This window comes from Ursus arctos, unplaced genomic scaffold (genome assembly GCF_023065955.2).
Source record: "Ursus arctos isolate Adak ecotype North America unplaced genomic scaffold, UrsArc2.0 scaffold_11, whole genome shotgun sequence".
Lineage (NCBI taxonomy): Eukaryota > Metazoa > Chordata > Mammalia > Carnivora > Ursidae > Ursus > Ursus arctos.
The window spans coordinates 12607161-12623015 of record NW_026622775.1 but is presented as its reverse complement, the minus strand read 5'-3'; the positions used below and the strand labels follow the sequence as shown (position 1 = coordinate 12623015).

Below are 15855 nucleotides of genomic sequence, written 5' to 3'. Positions count from 1 at the left end.
AGAGTGTTGTTGGGGGGAAGGATTGGTGCCGTGTAGGTTTTGACATCCCTTCAGAGCACTATAGTGAACTATCTGGAGAAATTTTTGTTTCCTTTCTGTTTTTACTTATGACAGAGTAATTGATTGCAGTTGCCTTCCCCCCCAGACATTTGGTATGTGAAGTTCTTTTTCAATGATTTTATGAAGCCTCTGGCTTTACTTTAGCTGGGGTAGTGAATATTCTGATGAGAGAGTGAAGTCAGGCAGCATAGAGATCACCTTTACACTCCAGTTACAGCCTCCAGGGGTCGGCCCCTACCAAGACTGAGAAGTCAGCCAAGTCCATCTTCTGAGCCTGATACCACTTATTTCTCAGACCTTTACGGCTTTTCCTACTTCTATTTTCAGTACTTTCTTTTCCCTAGGCACTCTGGGATCTTTAGTTAGTGAGGAAAATAATGATAAAGTCACTGATGACATTGTATTAAAGATTTAAGAACTGCCCTCTCTTAAGGCCACTTTTAAAATGTAGATATTTATAAGGGGTAATTTACCACAGCCAAATGAAGGAACAGTGACCCGTCAGAGACTGGTGGGAAAGACTGGGGATAGTGTGGAGATGGAAGGGGTTGCTGAGTTGCTAACCTCCAGTCACACTGTGGGCACCTCTAGTGTGCTAATAATAATAATAATAATAATAATAATAATAATAATAGTGTGCACTGGCTCCTCATTTTCTCATGCATGTTAGAAAGCTTGGCAAAAAGACAATGTGTGCCAATCTTAGAAGGAGGAGGGAGAAACATAGGAGGAAGCGAGTGATATGTAGCTCTTTTATTTGTTGAGAGTATAGCTGCAGAGAGTTCAGTAAAACTTTGAAAGACCCCCTTCCCTCTTCCACTTCACAACTGTCTTAGGGGTGAAATGTTACAGGAAATGGTCTCAGTCTAAAGATATAATGGATCTTAGGCCTAGAGTGAATTCATTCTTCTAAGGGAGAATGTGAATTGTTAATATTCATCTGGTCATGCTGTGCTTCCGTCGATAGCTTTAAAATGCTTTAATGGCAGAAACATCTATTCATAAACCACTTTCCCTCTCCAAAACCCTTTCTGTACCCTTAGTCTCAGGAAGTCTGAGACAGCTCCCAGAACTCTAGGAACTTGAATGTCACAAAACTCGTCCATGGTGAACTTGAGACAAGTCTTGTACACAGATCAATAAAACACACACACACCCCTTTTTCTGACTTCAGTATGACTGAAATTAGTATTGACACTTTTGAGGAACATATTAATTGTCTAGACTATATGTTCTTTGGTTGTCCAAGGGCTATGGCTTGTAGTTTGTAGATTCTGCAACTAAAACAGCAACACCTTAGGTCTGTATTTTTTTTTCTTCCTTGTGAAGAGTCATATATTTTGTGCCATGTCAGCTTCTTACATCTCTTTGAGGCTCTTTAAAAAGTGCTCGTGTTATTCAACAGCCAACTAAGTAAAAACTGATATTGCATTGCTCATTCTAATTTTCCAGTTAAATAAGGAAACACATTTTTTTTTGTTCCACATAAGGAAAAAAATAACACTTTTGCAGTGATTAGTATGATAATTAAAATTTACGTGCTATGCACCATCCTTCTAGTTTTGCAAGAAACATTCTATGTTGCCTTCAGTTTTCACACATTCTTTTCCATTTTCTTAATACTTTAAGAAGGGAAAATATAATATTCTTAATAAGTGGTAATAATTAAAGAACTTGATTAAAAATATTTCTATTAATTAGGGACTTTTAATTACCACATCCACGACCTTTTTTTTATCACATGCTCTTTAATCTCTCTTCCTAGGAAAAAAGATAAGGTAAGGTTACTAACCAGGTTAACTAACCCCAGTTAGTTACGAAGACTTATTGTTCCAGTTTGCTTGGGACTCTAAGTTTTAGCACTAAATGCTCTCAGTCCAGGGAAACCAGGATGGTTAGTCACCCTAACTCCTGTTCACCCTCCTGCTAATTTCTCTTTGATTTTTCACATCAAAATTTCTCCACTGAGTATCCCATAGTCTTCTTCTCCATGTCTTATCTCTTTAACTTACTCCTGAACTTATTGCAACTATGCCTCTGCCTCGAGGCATGCCTCTGGCTCCATTCCCCTGGAGTTTGCAAGCGTCTCCAATGACCTTCATCTTTTACCAAAGGAGACTTCTAGTCCTTACCTCAGTGGACACTGCTTCTGGATTTTATACTGCAGGTCACACCCTTCCCGACATTCTTTATTCCCAAGGCTTATGCAGTAGTCCCCCTTATTCATGGGAGAAATGTTCCGAAACCAAGGGTGGATGCCTGAGCTCAGGGATCATACCAAACCCTACATATGCTTTTTCATATACATACATCCCTATGATAAAGTTTAACTTATAAGTCAGGCACAGAAAAAGGTTAACAACAATAATAAAATAGAATAATTATAATGATATACTGTAATAAACGTTATGTGAATGTGGTCTCTCTCTCAAAACATCTCATTGTACTGTACTCACCCTTGTGATGATGTGAGATGACAAAATGCCTAATGAAGAGAAGAAGTGAGGTGAATGACGGAGGCATTGTGATAGAGTGTTAGGCTACTATTGACCTCGTGACCGTGTGTCAGGAGGATCATCTGCTTCCTGACCATGGTTGACTGCTGGTATCTGAAACTATGGAAAACAAAACCACAGATAAGGGGGACTACTGTATAACAGCATAGCTTCTTAGTCTCTGACCCTCTTCTTTTTTACTCTTATTAATGAGATCATCTCTCTCCAGTTGCTTTCTGAAAGATGATATTCCTCAAGATTCTATACTCAGTCTTTCCCTTATCATTCCATAAATCCTTTCCCTGGCTGATCTCACATACTTTCATGCTTTGAACCACTCCCTCGATAGAACAGTAACTTTAAAAACTATGCTTGCTATCCAGACTTCTCTTATGAGCCAACTACCTGTTAAAACATCTGTACCTGTATGTCTCAGATGCACTTCAATAATTTAACATTTTTAATATGGCCTCTAATTACCTTCACTGTGACCCTCCTGTTCTGTTTTTTTTTTTTTTTTAAGATTTATTTATTTGAGAGAGAGAGAGTGTAAGTGGGAGGGGCAGAGGGAGAGAATCTCAAGCAGACTCCACACCGAGCATGGGCACCTGACGTGGGGCTCGACTTCAGGACCCTGAGATCACCAACTGAGAGGAAACCAACACTTAACCGACTGGGCCACCTGAGGTGCCCCTCTCTCCTCTTTCTTTGTTGTTGGAATAATCAACCACTATTCACCTATGCCAAACATCTTAATGTTATCCTTGATTATATTCTCCTTCATCTCCAGTGACCCAGTTAGTAAGTTGTTCAATTTTACCTCTTAAATAGTTCTTAAATTGGCCCTTCCTTTTCCATTCTTTATCATTTCCTAGTTTCAAGAAATTTCCTTTTGTCTGAAATATCACTGCTACAGCCTCTCAACTCATGTGTTGCTCTAGCCTTGCCTTCAAAATCTGTCCTGCTTAATAGGACTTAATAGTTTCAGGTATACCCACAGAGTACTGTGTTTCCCAAGGCAGTACTTACGTAAAACCATGTAGACATCTTTACTATTGTATTTACTGCAGAGCAAACTATCTACCCATTTATCAGCATCCCCCACCAAGACAGTAAACTCAGTAAGAGAGGAGCCATGCTTTATTTACCTTTGTATCCCTAGTGCCTGCTTCTGTGTCTAGCATGTGATGTGGCCACACAGTTACTGAGCAGAGAGATGCTCAGCACAATCACCAACTATGTGCTTTCTGGGCTTCTCTTACTGTACTTCCCCCCCATCCTTTCGTCTAAAGGGATGAGGCCATGGCTTATGATTCTATCTACATATTGCCAAAAATACCTCACATGTAGGACATGCTTAGTAACTAGCTATGGAATGAGAGGAAAGGAAAGGAAAGGAAAGGAAAGGAAAGGAAAGGAAAGGAAAGGAAAGGAAAGGAAAGGAATGGGAGAGAGAGAGAAAGGAAAGAAGGAAGGAAGGAAGGAAGGACAGAAGGAAGGAAGGAAGGAAGAGGGAGGGACGGAAAGAAAATGTTTAGACTCTCAGGGCAACTGCATACAAAGAATTAGTATCTTGAGACACAATCACAGATACAGTGTAGAAGTAGTTTAAAAGCCCAAAGAATTCAAAATATACTTTCTTTTAAGCCTTTGGTATGGTTAGAAAATATATTCCCATCCAAATGAGCAATTCATTAAATATTTTATATATGCTGAATTCTTATTAAATGTGCTCAGTTGTAATGTGTTTAATTTTTTATACCCCTTAAAAATGGTTTAACCTTAAGAACACTGAAGGCATTTTATATTTTGTATAATTTTAGAGGATATAGTAGGGTTTGCATATAAAGCTTAGAGATTTATCTAGCACATTTTTAAATGGCATAACAACATATTTTGCCAGTTTAAAGAATTATACTTCAGAAATCAAACCTTAAAAACATGTTTTATCATAATATTTTGAAATGGAAAAATTGGAAGAGAATTATATACTGTTTGTAATTTTCAAGTGCATAATGTTTAAGCTACCAACTTGATTTTAATTTAGCTACAATTTTCAAGTATATTTCATAAGTTTTAATGAAAACTTAAACACAACTTCTACGTTAATTAATTTTTATTGAGTTAAAAAAAAGAGTCTAAAATACTGTCAAAAATATGGAGGTTTTTTTTTTTTCCAGTTTTCACACTCTTTTATGGTAATATTTAATGGTCCTTCTGGTATTCTTAGCTCATTAACTCGTGTGATGAACATTACTATTATTTGCCATATGCTTAGTCTTCATAGAAAAGAATGCAGTTTTCAAGACTTTTTTCCATCTGATTTAGTCCTTTGTATTTTACCAAAAGGTCAGAATAAAAAATATGTATCAAAATCTCTTCTTTCACTTTTATGAGAAATCAATCTGTAGTATAAGAAAGATAGAATCCTACAGTATTTTGAATGGGAAAGTAAGATAAATGTAGATCATTTTAATTTTAAATTTCACTAATACTAAACAACCAGTTGTTTATGTAACACAATTCATTCATTCACAAAAACCAACTATCTTCAAGTAATTGTTTTCTACTTAAGGGCAACAGTTTTATACAATGAGAAATCTAATAACATTTAAATGCAGCGTGATGGGCTTCATATATGTACCAGAAGTGTTCAATGAATTCTGAAATTTAATTTAAATCCTTATATTTGTGTTTGAATAAGTATGCTTGTATATTCATAGCTTTCCATATATAGCAGTGCTGATTTTAAGAGTTTCAAAAAAATATAAGAGAAAATGAGTTGCACATTTGACTTCCAAAAATATCTGAACTTGCTACTTATGAGATCTTTAATTCTTGAAAATTTGTGGGCGTATGTATTTTCATTAAAACAAATTCACTTTGGTTTCATATTTAAATGAACTGAAGTCTTAGATTAGTAATAGTTTTCTAAGGTAGATAATTTCTGGAAAGTTAATTAAACAAGATGGTTTCTACTCTGTAGCTGTACATACACATAGAAAAGCATTTCAGGATCCTGCCACACTCAGTCCTTTAGTATAGTCTTCATTTTTCTTGATTTAGAGAGATATAGCCCTTTATCTCAGATATAGCTGAGAGTAGCCAACTCATCCCAGTTTGCCTGAGACTTTCCGATAAAATGAATATCCCATGTCCTAGGAAATCCCTTAGCCCCAGAAAAACTGGGACAGTTGGGAAACGTACTGAAAGATGACCTAAACTTTGAAACTTTGAGATAAAAAGGGCCTTACCTTAACATCATTGGTGTTCATTCTTGTTCCCTCCTTTCCCACAAAAATATCATCAATATCCACAAGAATGTACCTGTCCAAGGACAGTGTCAGCCTCTTTCCTGACAGGAAGGAAACAGCATCTATGAATATGAGCTTGTGCAACCAAAAGTTCAAGTTGTTGCCAAAAAAAACTCTTTGAATTCCATCATGAAGCCCCAAATCATGTATGACAGTGGCATAAAAAGCACCTTTAGAGATGGGAGGAGGAGAAAGGTTCTCTGGAGTCTTTACTTTGGCAAATATTACTGGTTGGTAGGCTGAGTGATTAATCTGGAAAACTGTCCAGTCCGTTCCAGGTAAAGAACCTTTTTCAAGCTTGGAAGATTTGGTCACATGAAGCAATGGAGAATGAGGATTAATACAACAATCTTTTACTGCAAGGTTTCCATATACGGAGAAAGGGAAACCTTTCAACTGAAAGCTCTGTAGAGTCTTCTCGCTACTTTTGTGGAATCCAATGACACCCACACCATATTCCATGCAGTATTTATCTAAAAGGCTTCGGTTCCAAGAGTCCATATTTATATACTTTAATATATTCTCATAAATAATGAGGATATATTTGCCTTTCATTTTTTCTATAAGTGCTGGGAGATCCCCCTTTCCAGGAGCAATTTCAATGTGATACTGGAATCTACTGGATTCTAGAATCATAATTATGTCTTGACCAAGCGATGAGTATTGGCTCTCCACAAACACCAGGACTGTGGGGTCTGTCCTCGAGGCATCGGAAAGCTTCATTGCCTTCACTTCCATAAGCCTGTATGGTAGGTGCTGGAAATCCCCACAGTCCACCTCGGACATCATCTCAGAGGGTTCATTTTCCTGTTTGTAGCCACTGTACAGGTAGTACGCAGAAATAATAATGCTCACCATACAAAATGTGGCAAGCAGAATGACCGTCCTTTGAAAGTGTCTGTGAAGCTTCATGATAAAACTCATGTTGTATATACTTTCCTCAGACTGTTCCAATAGAAGCACCATAAAAAAAAAAAAGAAGAAGAAGAAGAGAAGAGATGGTGTCCAGCTCCTGTTCCAGTCTCAGTCAATAGTTTATGTCACCATTGCAGCGCATTTGTACCCCTTGATCAGGACTCACAGAAAATATAGTCTGAAAAGTAGAATAAAATAGAACAGAATATCAAACATTCATTCTGTGGCATTAAAATGAACAAGTTTTTCCCGCTGATTGGCACGAGTGGCAACCTGTGAGGCAGATGAACTGGTATTTGGTCTGTAAGAAAGCCTCTCTTTCCTCCTGCCAGGTCTGGATGAGGACATGGGAGGGACAGAAATGGGAAGAGGGCTCCATATAACGGAGGCTCTCTATCTTTCGTATAGAAAATACATTGGGCTAACCAGAAATTTTCTTTTATTCACTAAACTTTGCATCAAACTCTGTAGATAACATATCCCTAAGACCACAGAGAGGTCACCTGAGCCATGCACACCCTATCATGTAATGCATACACGATGCATATGTGTTTAACTACATATGCTGAACATTCATAAGTTTGGACATGTTTCATTAGGTGCTATAGTTAAGACACTACTTTCTACTGTTTGGAAAACAGCTCAGTAAGTCCATGAAAAAAATACTATAAAAGTATTTTTTAAAAACAACGAAAATAACTAAAACTTCATGAAACACCTTGTCATGCTATAATTTCAAGTCCCTCTCAAGACTTATTAACCTTAGAAAAATTTAGTAGCTTTTGAAAAACAATAAGAAAGAAACCTGAGTGCTTCTTAGAGCAGAAGTTTATTAGAGTCTTATGGTCTTGGCACTTTTCAAGGAAATTTGGAATATGAAAGAATTAAGGAAGGTCTTGTTATTGTCCACAAGGCAGGCTGAAAGGGCTCACTGAACCTATACTTCTTATTAATTGTGTCACTTTGACCCCAATACCTTTTTTTTTTTTTTAAAGATTTTATTTATTTATTCGACAGAGATAGAGACAGCCAGCGAGAGAGGGAACACAAGCAGGGGGAGTGGGAGAGGAAGAAGCAGGCTCATAGTGGAAGAGCCTGATGTGGGGCTCGATCCCACAACGCCAGGATCACGCCCTGAGCCAAAGGCAGGCGCTTAACCGCTGTGCCACCCAGGCGCCCCTGACCCCAATACCTTTTAAGTAAAGTGATAAGGTTAGAATAAATGATCACCAAGAACATTCTGGCACTAAAATTCTGTGATATTCACCTATGAAATAAGCAATGAATTTTGAATGTTTGTCTTTATGAATAATACACTCTGGCATGTAACTGCAGGATATTTACAGACTAGGATACTCATAAATAGGATATTTATCCTGTAAATTGTATATTGTAATTATTCATTCAAATATTTAGGACATCTATATCATTCAAATATTTATGGGGTAGGTATCTTTCTATTTAAAATATAAATGGTCAACAGAGTGGATTTCCTTAAGGAGTCCAAAATTATAAAGTAGAGACAGTGACTAGCATGACAATAATAAATGGTTGTTGATTAGAGACAAATGCCTCTAATGAGATGAGAGAAGTGACCATGGCAGGTTGGGAAGCCTGCAGTGCTCCAGGGGGATGTAGGATTTGGGCAGAGCCTTGAAGTGAGGATAATGTAAGTAGGCATGTGAGATGGAGGGAATTTATAGAGGCAGGACTGAGCACAATATTGGGCAAGGAACACTCTGCCCAAGAAGTGGAAGAATGGAAGGCAAGGGTATGAAGTCCCCCAAAAATAAATTTTACAAAGTATGGGTACCTTAGATTATGGAGAGATTTGATAGCATACAAGTTCACGGTTGAGAAAACGCACTGGGAACAGTTCTACTTTCCTGATTTGGGGAATAACATGGTAAGGGGGAGATTTTTCAGGAAAATGAACTAACATATAATGTGGAGGATATCCTAGAGCACTGTTAGAGAGTTAAGGCTGGCACGCCGGTGCAGACTTATTTCTCACAATCCAGTCATATACACCATTAGTGATCATAGGTCAGGGAGAGTATGGGAAGGGACAAGTCTGAGGGACACTGCAAAGAAAGGAGGACGAGAACTTGGTCTGGCACGAGGGTCTGTGGTACATCATCACTCTGCCAAGTATAGTGGCATCAAGTGACCTGGCATGCTTGCAAGTAAATCTAATATAAAGGATAACATTCTACTCTTTGAAACATTCAAGCCTAGATGTAGGTGCAATTTAAGCAAATCAAAATTACCAGGACAATGCAGAGTGTCCACTGCAATTGTAGTTATTTCATTTTGAAAAGTAATTGCACTTTAAAAGTTATGTACATGTTTATGAATAATATAATATTCTAGAGCATAATAGCAGGATATAAAATCTCATATCTTTCCATGCCTCAGTTTCAATTTTAGCTGTGAAGTGTTTTTGACTGGATACAAAATGTATTACCACATTTTGCATTTCAGATAGCAGTGTTTCATAGTTTGTTCTTATTGTCAGAAATAAAAGGCATGTAACTCATACTAATCTTCTCTGCGATGAGGCAAAGTGGTGAGGAGTACTTGATCTCACTATTTGGGATGGATATGAGGAACTTATTAAAGCTACCTTCTCCATTTCCTGGTATAAAATACTGAAAGATCTCCCTTTTCTATTAAACTCCTCAAGTTTCTTCTGGAAGCCAAGGGAATTCCAGCGCATGTCTCTGAGGGTAGGATATGGTCTAAGATATTTAAATGGACACATTAAGATTCTCTAAGTTTTCTTTAAACCTTTTTTGACAGCACACTTTGCTGTGGCCAAATTTAGTCTGCTGTAGACTCTCAAAAGTTACTGTTCCTACTGCAACGTCATCCACCAACTACTTCTCATTCTCTGTATGTCTGTTAACTTTGACAGTCTCAAAAGGCACTGGACTGTTGCTGTCAGTCCTTCTGCGTGGGGTGGCCCTATAGCAGCTTCTGCTGAGCCCTTCACTGGTAGGGATCACTAGGAAGACAGGGACATGTGGAAAATTAAGCTCCTTCACACAGTTCCCCTGTGAAACCTTCTCAGATGGAGCTGACCTTCCCCAATGTGGGAAGACCATCAGTGACACATGGCCATTGTAGAAATGATATCTTCTTTGTAATGCCTGACACTATTGAAATTAAAATTCTGTTTATTGTCAGTCTGTCAGTCTCTCTTGTCCAACTGTAAAACACTCTAAGAAGGTAGAGATAAGGCCTCTATCACTGAGCCCCTAGTGCCAGCCCCAGTCCCAATGACTATTTGTGGAATTAGTCGAATACAGTGGCATATTAACCTTACAGGCTAATTTGACACTTCTACTTTATTCTAATGTCACATCTTACTTTTAAGGTTATTTACCACTATTAGTATGATTATAATTATCTATATATTAGCTGGATTTAATATCTCTGTTTTACTTAATACTAAAGAATATAATCATACCATCCTAACATAGGATAAAAGAAGCCACTGTGGTAGGTATTAAATCTTCACCCACCCAAAGATACCTATCAATTAATCATTCTGCCATCAGTCATCAGGTATTTGTTGAACACCCAGTTAGGGCTTAGGGCTGTATGAGGTGCAGGGGACACCACAGAGGTAATATTAAGAGTGATTCTTGTCTGTAGAAGCATGATCTCTGTTGGGGGAAATGACTTGTGAAACAACAGCCAACACTATGTTGTACATAATAGGTAATGGTTTATGCTGTACAGACTATATTTGTTACAAGTTTCAAAACCAAGATTAATGATTAATTAAAGATTAATGGTATTTAGGAAAGCAGTTTCTAAGAGACATGGTACTTGAGGGGGACATAACATGATGGGCAAGAGTTGGATATGAGGGCAGGATGAACATGTTAGGCAAAAATACCTGGCAAGGGGGGCGCCTGGCTGGCTCAGTCAGGAAAGCATGTGACTTGATCTTGGGGTTGTGAGTTCAAGCCCTACATTGGGGGGAGAGCTTACTTAAAATACCTGACAAAGTTGAAGAAATGAAATGGTTACAATATGTTTATCTGAGAGTGAGACTAAACTAATATGATAGTATGTGTTGGGTTGAACATGGAAATAATATTTCATTCAAGGAGTCCTGCAGATTAATGAATGTCCTTGGAAGTGACTGTGAAGCACAAAAGTGTGGACTTGGAAACAGCACTAGATGAATCTGAACAGAAGAGAGACAATAAAAGTCACATTTACAGGTGATTGGAGTCGCAGTGCCATCCAGAATGGGCAAACAGCAGTCATATGAACAGAGAGAGTATGTGCTACATTGTGCAGAGTGAAGAAGGAGGTGGAGCCAGGACAGTCCTGCTTCAGGGGCTGCTGCACAATCCAGGTGGGGAGTGGTGTGAGTCCAGACTAAGGTGGTTATCAGGGAGAGTGAAAATGAAGAGAGACAGGAGAAAAAGGAAAAGGAAATGATTAGTGATAAATTATGCTTGGGGACTAGAAGAATAAAAGTGCCAGTAATAGAAACACACAAGCTTAGAGTGGAAATTGGCATGAGCTAATGATGTTCACCTAAGGTTCAGAGAGGTGACTAAATGATGCACAGGGCGATAGCAAAATCACAATGTTCTACAAAACAGCTGGATGTTGACAAATAAAAAAGACAAGGAAACATTTGAAATTAATAGGTCATAGGCAAATGTGGATATGCGACACAAATTCAATTCCTCAGGAAAGCCTTTTCTGACCAAGTTTACTCCTCCCCCTTTAGACCAGATCCCCAGATGATGTAATCTAATTATAATTACATTTGATTTCAGGCTTTTATCACAACTCTTACTAAATAATATTAGCAACATTATTTGTTTAATGTCTCTCTTTCTTGTTAGACTGAAATTTCCAAGGGTATAGGGTTTGTGTCATTCCCAGTAATCTTTCAAACAAGAAACAGGATAAAAACATTTTTAAAGGCCAACAAGAGCAACAGGCAAACACTTCAGTATCATGATTATTGTATTTTTTTTTTAAGATTTTATTTATTTATTTTGAGGGCGAGGGAGTGAGAGAGAGAGAGAGCAGAAGCAGGGGGAGCAGCAGGCAGAGGGAGAGGGAGAAGCAGATTCCCCACCGAGCAGGGAGCCCAACACGGAACTCTATCCCAGGACCCTGGGATCATGACCTGAGCCGAAGGCAGACTCCCAATCGACTGAGCCACCCAGGTGCCCGATGATTGTATTCTTGAAGTGCTCTAACAAAAATACATTGAAAATTATAAACTTTTGTGTGGTCTGAAGAATTCTCTGAATGACTAAAGATGTCAGAGGGTCTCCATGGACACGACTGTCTTTCCTACAAGCAGGGAGCTGACAGCTGTGCTTGCATTAGGACACCTATGATGAGGAATATGCTGAATGACCAAGGAAGTGTAAGTTAGATTAGAAAATCAGTAAATCACTTAGGCAGGCATTTTGGAAGAGCTGGAGCAGATACAGGAAAGTTGCAAGGTTGCGCCGGTTATAAACATCACCACTTCATCAGGATTCCTATAAGGCACACTGAAGGAAATAACATCATATGGGAAGGTACAGTAACAACAACAGCAACACAGCTAAATTAATGGACACTTAACTACATGCCAGCGTGGTGTTGCGCCCTTTAAAAGCTAAGTAACTTGCCCAGGATGCCAAAGCTTATAGTGGTTGAACTGAAATTGGAACTTGACACACTGCAATGAAGATGCCATACACCCCAGAAAGCAACTACAACACTTTTCTTTTCTTTTTTTAAGATTTTATTTATTTATTTGACAGAGAGAGAGACAGCCAGCGAGAGAGGGAACACAAGCAGGGGGAGTGGGAGAGGAAGAAGCAGGCTCCTAGTGGAGAAGCCTGTGGGGTTCGATGTGGGCTTGATCCCAGAATGCTGGGATGTGGGGCTCAATGTGGGGCTCGATCCCAGAACGCTGGGATCACGCCCTGAGCCGAAGGCAGACGCTTAACAACTGTGCCACCCAGGCGCCCCCAACTACAACACTTTTCATGCTAGGAACATGTAGGAAATGGGTAGGGGGTAGCTATTACCTTTAGATGCTGCAGTTTCTGCGTATGAAAATGGGGATACTTGTGATACCTATTATTAATAGGGTTTTCATGAGGATTATGAGGTAAACTATAAAAAGCTCTCAGAAAGTGTGGGGCACATAGAATGAATATACTAAATGTTACCTGCGATGATGAGGAGGAGGATGGTGGTGATGATGATGACAACAATGACGATGGAACTAACAGAGGAAATGGGAAATATCCTAATGATGGCCAATAAAAATTCACTAAGGGCTTTAAAGGGACAGCTACAAGCATCCCAGTGTAAGCAGAGTTGTGGGCAGAGCAGGAAGTCCACCTTTGATGCAGGAAGCTAACGTCAGAGCAGAGGAGGAGACTCAATCAGAGACATAACCCAGCATCAAGTCCATCCTTGGGCTTCTTCTCATTCCTCCCCATTACCCCAGATGAGCTCACATACTCACTGGCTTTCCCTACCATCTATGCTCCAATAAATTCCAAATGTTTATTTATAACTCCAACCTCCTTCCTCTGAACTCTGGGATTGCAAATTGAACTATCAACTTGATATAATAACAATAACTCACAGTAACTGTATTCTTCCTATTACATACCAGCCACTGTTTAGCTCCACTGGGTTCATGTCACAAAAAAACTCAACCTGTCTAAAATACAATGTGTGACCTACTCTCTAAAACCATCTTCATCTTTCCACGACCATGTAGTGGCTCATCCTTGACACCTTCCTTTCCCCTTAGCTCTGCTTATCTAAACAAGCCCAAGTCCTCTCATTTCCATTTCCCAAAACTCACCTCACCTCTCCAGTATACTGCTCTCTCCTAGGCAATGTCCCTCTCACTTGAACTACTGCAACGACAGCCTCCTCATAAACACTCTGGGCTCCTTTTGTTCTTTTCTCAGTCCAGCATCAAAGTGCAAATCGGATTGTTTCTTCCCGGCAGAAAATGTGTCAATGGCTGTCTATTTCACTTACTGATGAAAATGCAAATTCCTATACATGTCCTACGAGACACTGTGAGGAACGCTTCCCGCTCTTACATCTCAGGCCTGGTTCAATGGTGTGTTCCCCTCTAAATTCCAGGTAAATGGGTCCTCTTTCAGTTCCCCAAAAGCAACCACCTCTTTTCTGACTCAGGGTCTTCTTACATGTTATCCTCTTTGGAAGGACTTCCAAACTTCCTCTGGAAGTTTTCTCCTATGTCTTCATCTGGCTTCATCCTCCGAATCCCACGGCTCACAAAGCCTCCTTGATTCCCCAGATCTCTCAGGTCTCCCTTTTTACACATACTCACATCACCATCTACTTTACCTCTGCAGCACATTCCATAGGTATAATTAGTCATATGGCTTTTTGTGTAATATTTCTCCAGAGATTGGAAGCATCTGTAAGTACCTGTCCTATTCACCTCTATATTCTAGATACCAATACAGTGCTTGAAGTAAGAACATCCCACTGAATACTTGTTAAATGAGTGAAAAGAGAATCTGTACTAAATTTTACAACTAGCAGCTGCCTTCACAAATGAGAGCAGTGATTAAGGCAAACCATCTTCCATCAGTCAAGGTGATAATATAAACACTGTGAATGGCGGTGACCACCTTGACCGCAGCCATAAGTCAGGCACATGCAGAAGGTGCCTTTCATTGAATCTTACTCAAATACCTATTTTTCCCATTCTGATATTTTTCAGAATTTGGCATGACTAGAATTGCTTTGTAATGCATGTGTTTTTAAAAAGGAAAACATCTGTTTTCCACCAAGGAAGCATTAGCTGTTATTTAATTATATACCATTAACAAAAGGCAGAGGGAGAAATTATATTTTGGAGTCATAAGCCATTCTGTATACATAGAGAAGAACTGAATATATACAAACATACATTTTGCAAAGTATTGTGATATCTGCAAGGGGAAGCACCTCCTTGTCACTGTAACCTATCTTTTCTTTCCACTAACACCCACCATCATCCCAAAGTAAAAATCAATTTCTAAATGCAATAGAATCACGTTGAAGTTGGCAGCACAAGAAATGTTGAAAAAAAGATTGCCATCTGGAAAATGAGTATTAATAACTAAAGAACTTCAGGTTCTAACATAAATGAAAGATATTTAAAAGATCTTCACAACATTCCCCTTTCACAAAATTAACTGTATTTTATAGTGTTGAAAAATGCATTGGGAGGCTTCAAATACATTACATGAATTTGCTAGAATTTAGTAGTATTAAAAATTGACAAAGAACATGCTCTTCTCTGGGAAGAAATGTGTGAAATTGTGTCATGTTAATTGAACCCTGCTGTGGTAGACAAGTCAGATGCTGATTTGCATGGAGTACGACCAAGAATACGCTCGGTCTGTAAAACTGTGGTTTTTCTTTGGGATGGATGGGCAAATAACTGCACTTGGGGGCACTGGCTTTGTTTGATACATTAAATGGAAAAATGCCTTTCTGTTGCAATTTTCCCTCCTTTTTCGTATCTAGAAATTATCAAAGAAACAATCCTTTTTTTTTTTTTTAACACCTCTCTGTTATGCCAGCCAGTGAAGCAAGACAAGAAAACTACCCCATTACTGCTTGCTGTTCGTTCTGCCTGTATGACTTAAAGGAGAAAATGTCTCCCAAATCCCCTTAAATTGAGCTACAATGTATGCATCAGTGTATGCCTACTAGCAGGGCCTTATGACTATACTGCCAATGCAGCTTTCAGGAGCTAATAGAACCTCTGTCGTTTTTTTTTTTCTTCTTCAGAGTCATGGGAACAAAAGTATTAAACTAATCTCTCCTTGGTTGCCTAGACCGTAAGATGTAAAGTTACAGATCAGTTTTTGGCTATGGTTTAGGCAGGTTATATGAACCAGAGAAGCAGAGGTAGCCAATCGGCAGAGAGGATGATGTAAAAAGAGCAGAGAGGAGCAATGAAGAAATATGACAGGGAGTCCCTAGGAAGTCTGAGGTCTTGTTCTATTATTCTCTATCCTATGGATGAATCAACAAAGAAG

The 15855-nt window shown here is 38.8% G+C and overlaps 1 protein-coding gene and 1 long non-coding RNA gene across 2 annotated transcripts in view; one reads left to right on the top strand and one right to left on the bottom strand.

Annotated features, from left to right (window-relative positions):
- The window catches only part of LOC113255600 (bifunctional heparan sulfate N-deacetylase/N-sulfotransferase 3), a 169921-nt gene that overhangs the window by 149889 nt on the left and 4177 nt on the right, over positions 1-15855 (bottom strand). Inside the window, exon 2 of the mRNA XM_026499234.4 lies at positions 5810-6962. Coding sequence (XP_026355019.1) covers positions 5810-6835 — 1026 coding nt within the window. The 5' untranslated portion in view covers positions 6836-6962. The remainder of the gene's footprint in view (positions 1-5809; positions 6963-15855) is intronic.
- LOC113255604 (uncharacterized) overlaps positions 1-15855 on the top strand; it is a 192060-nt gene that overhangs the window by 175206 nt on the left and 999 nt on the right. The gene's annotated exons all lie outside the window — the stretch shown is intronic.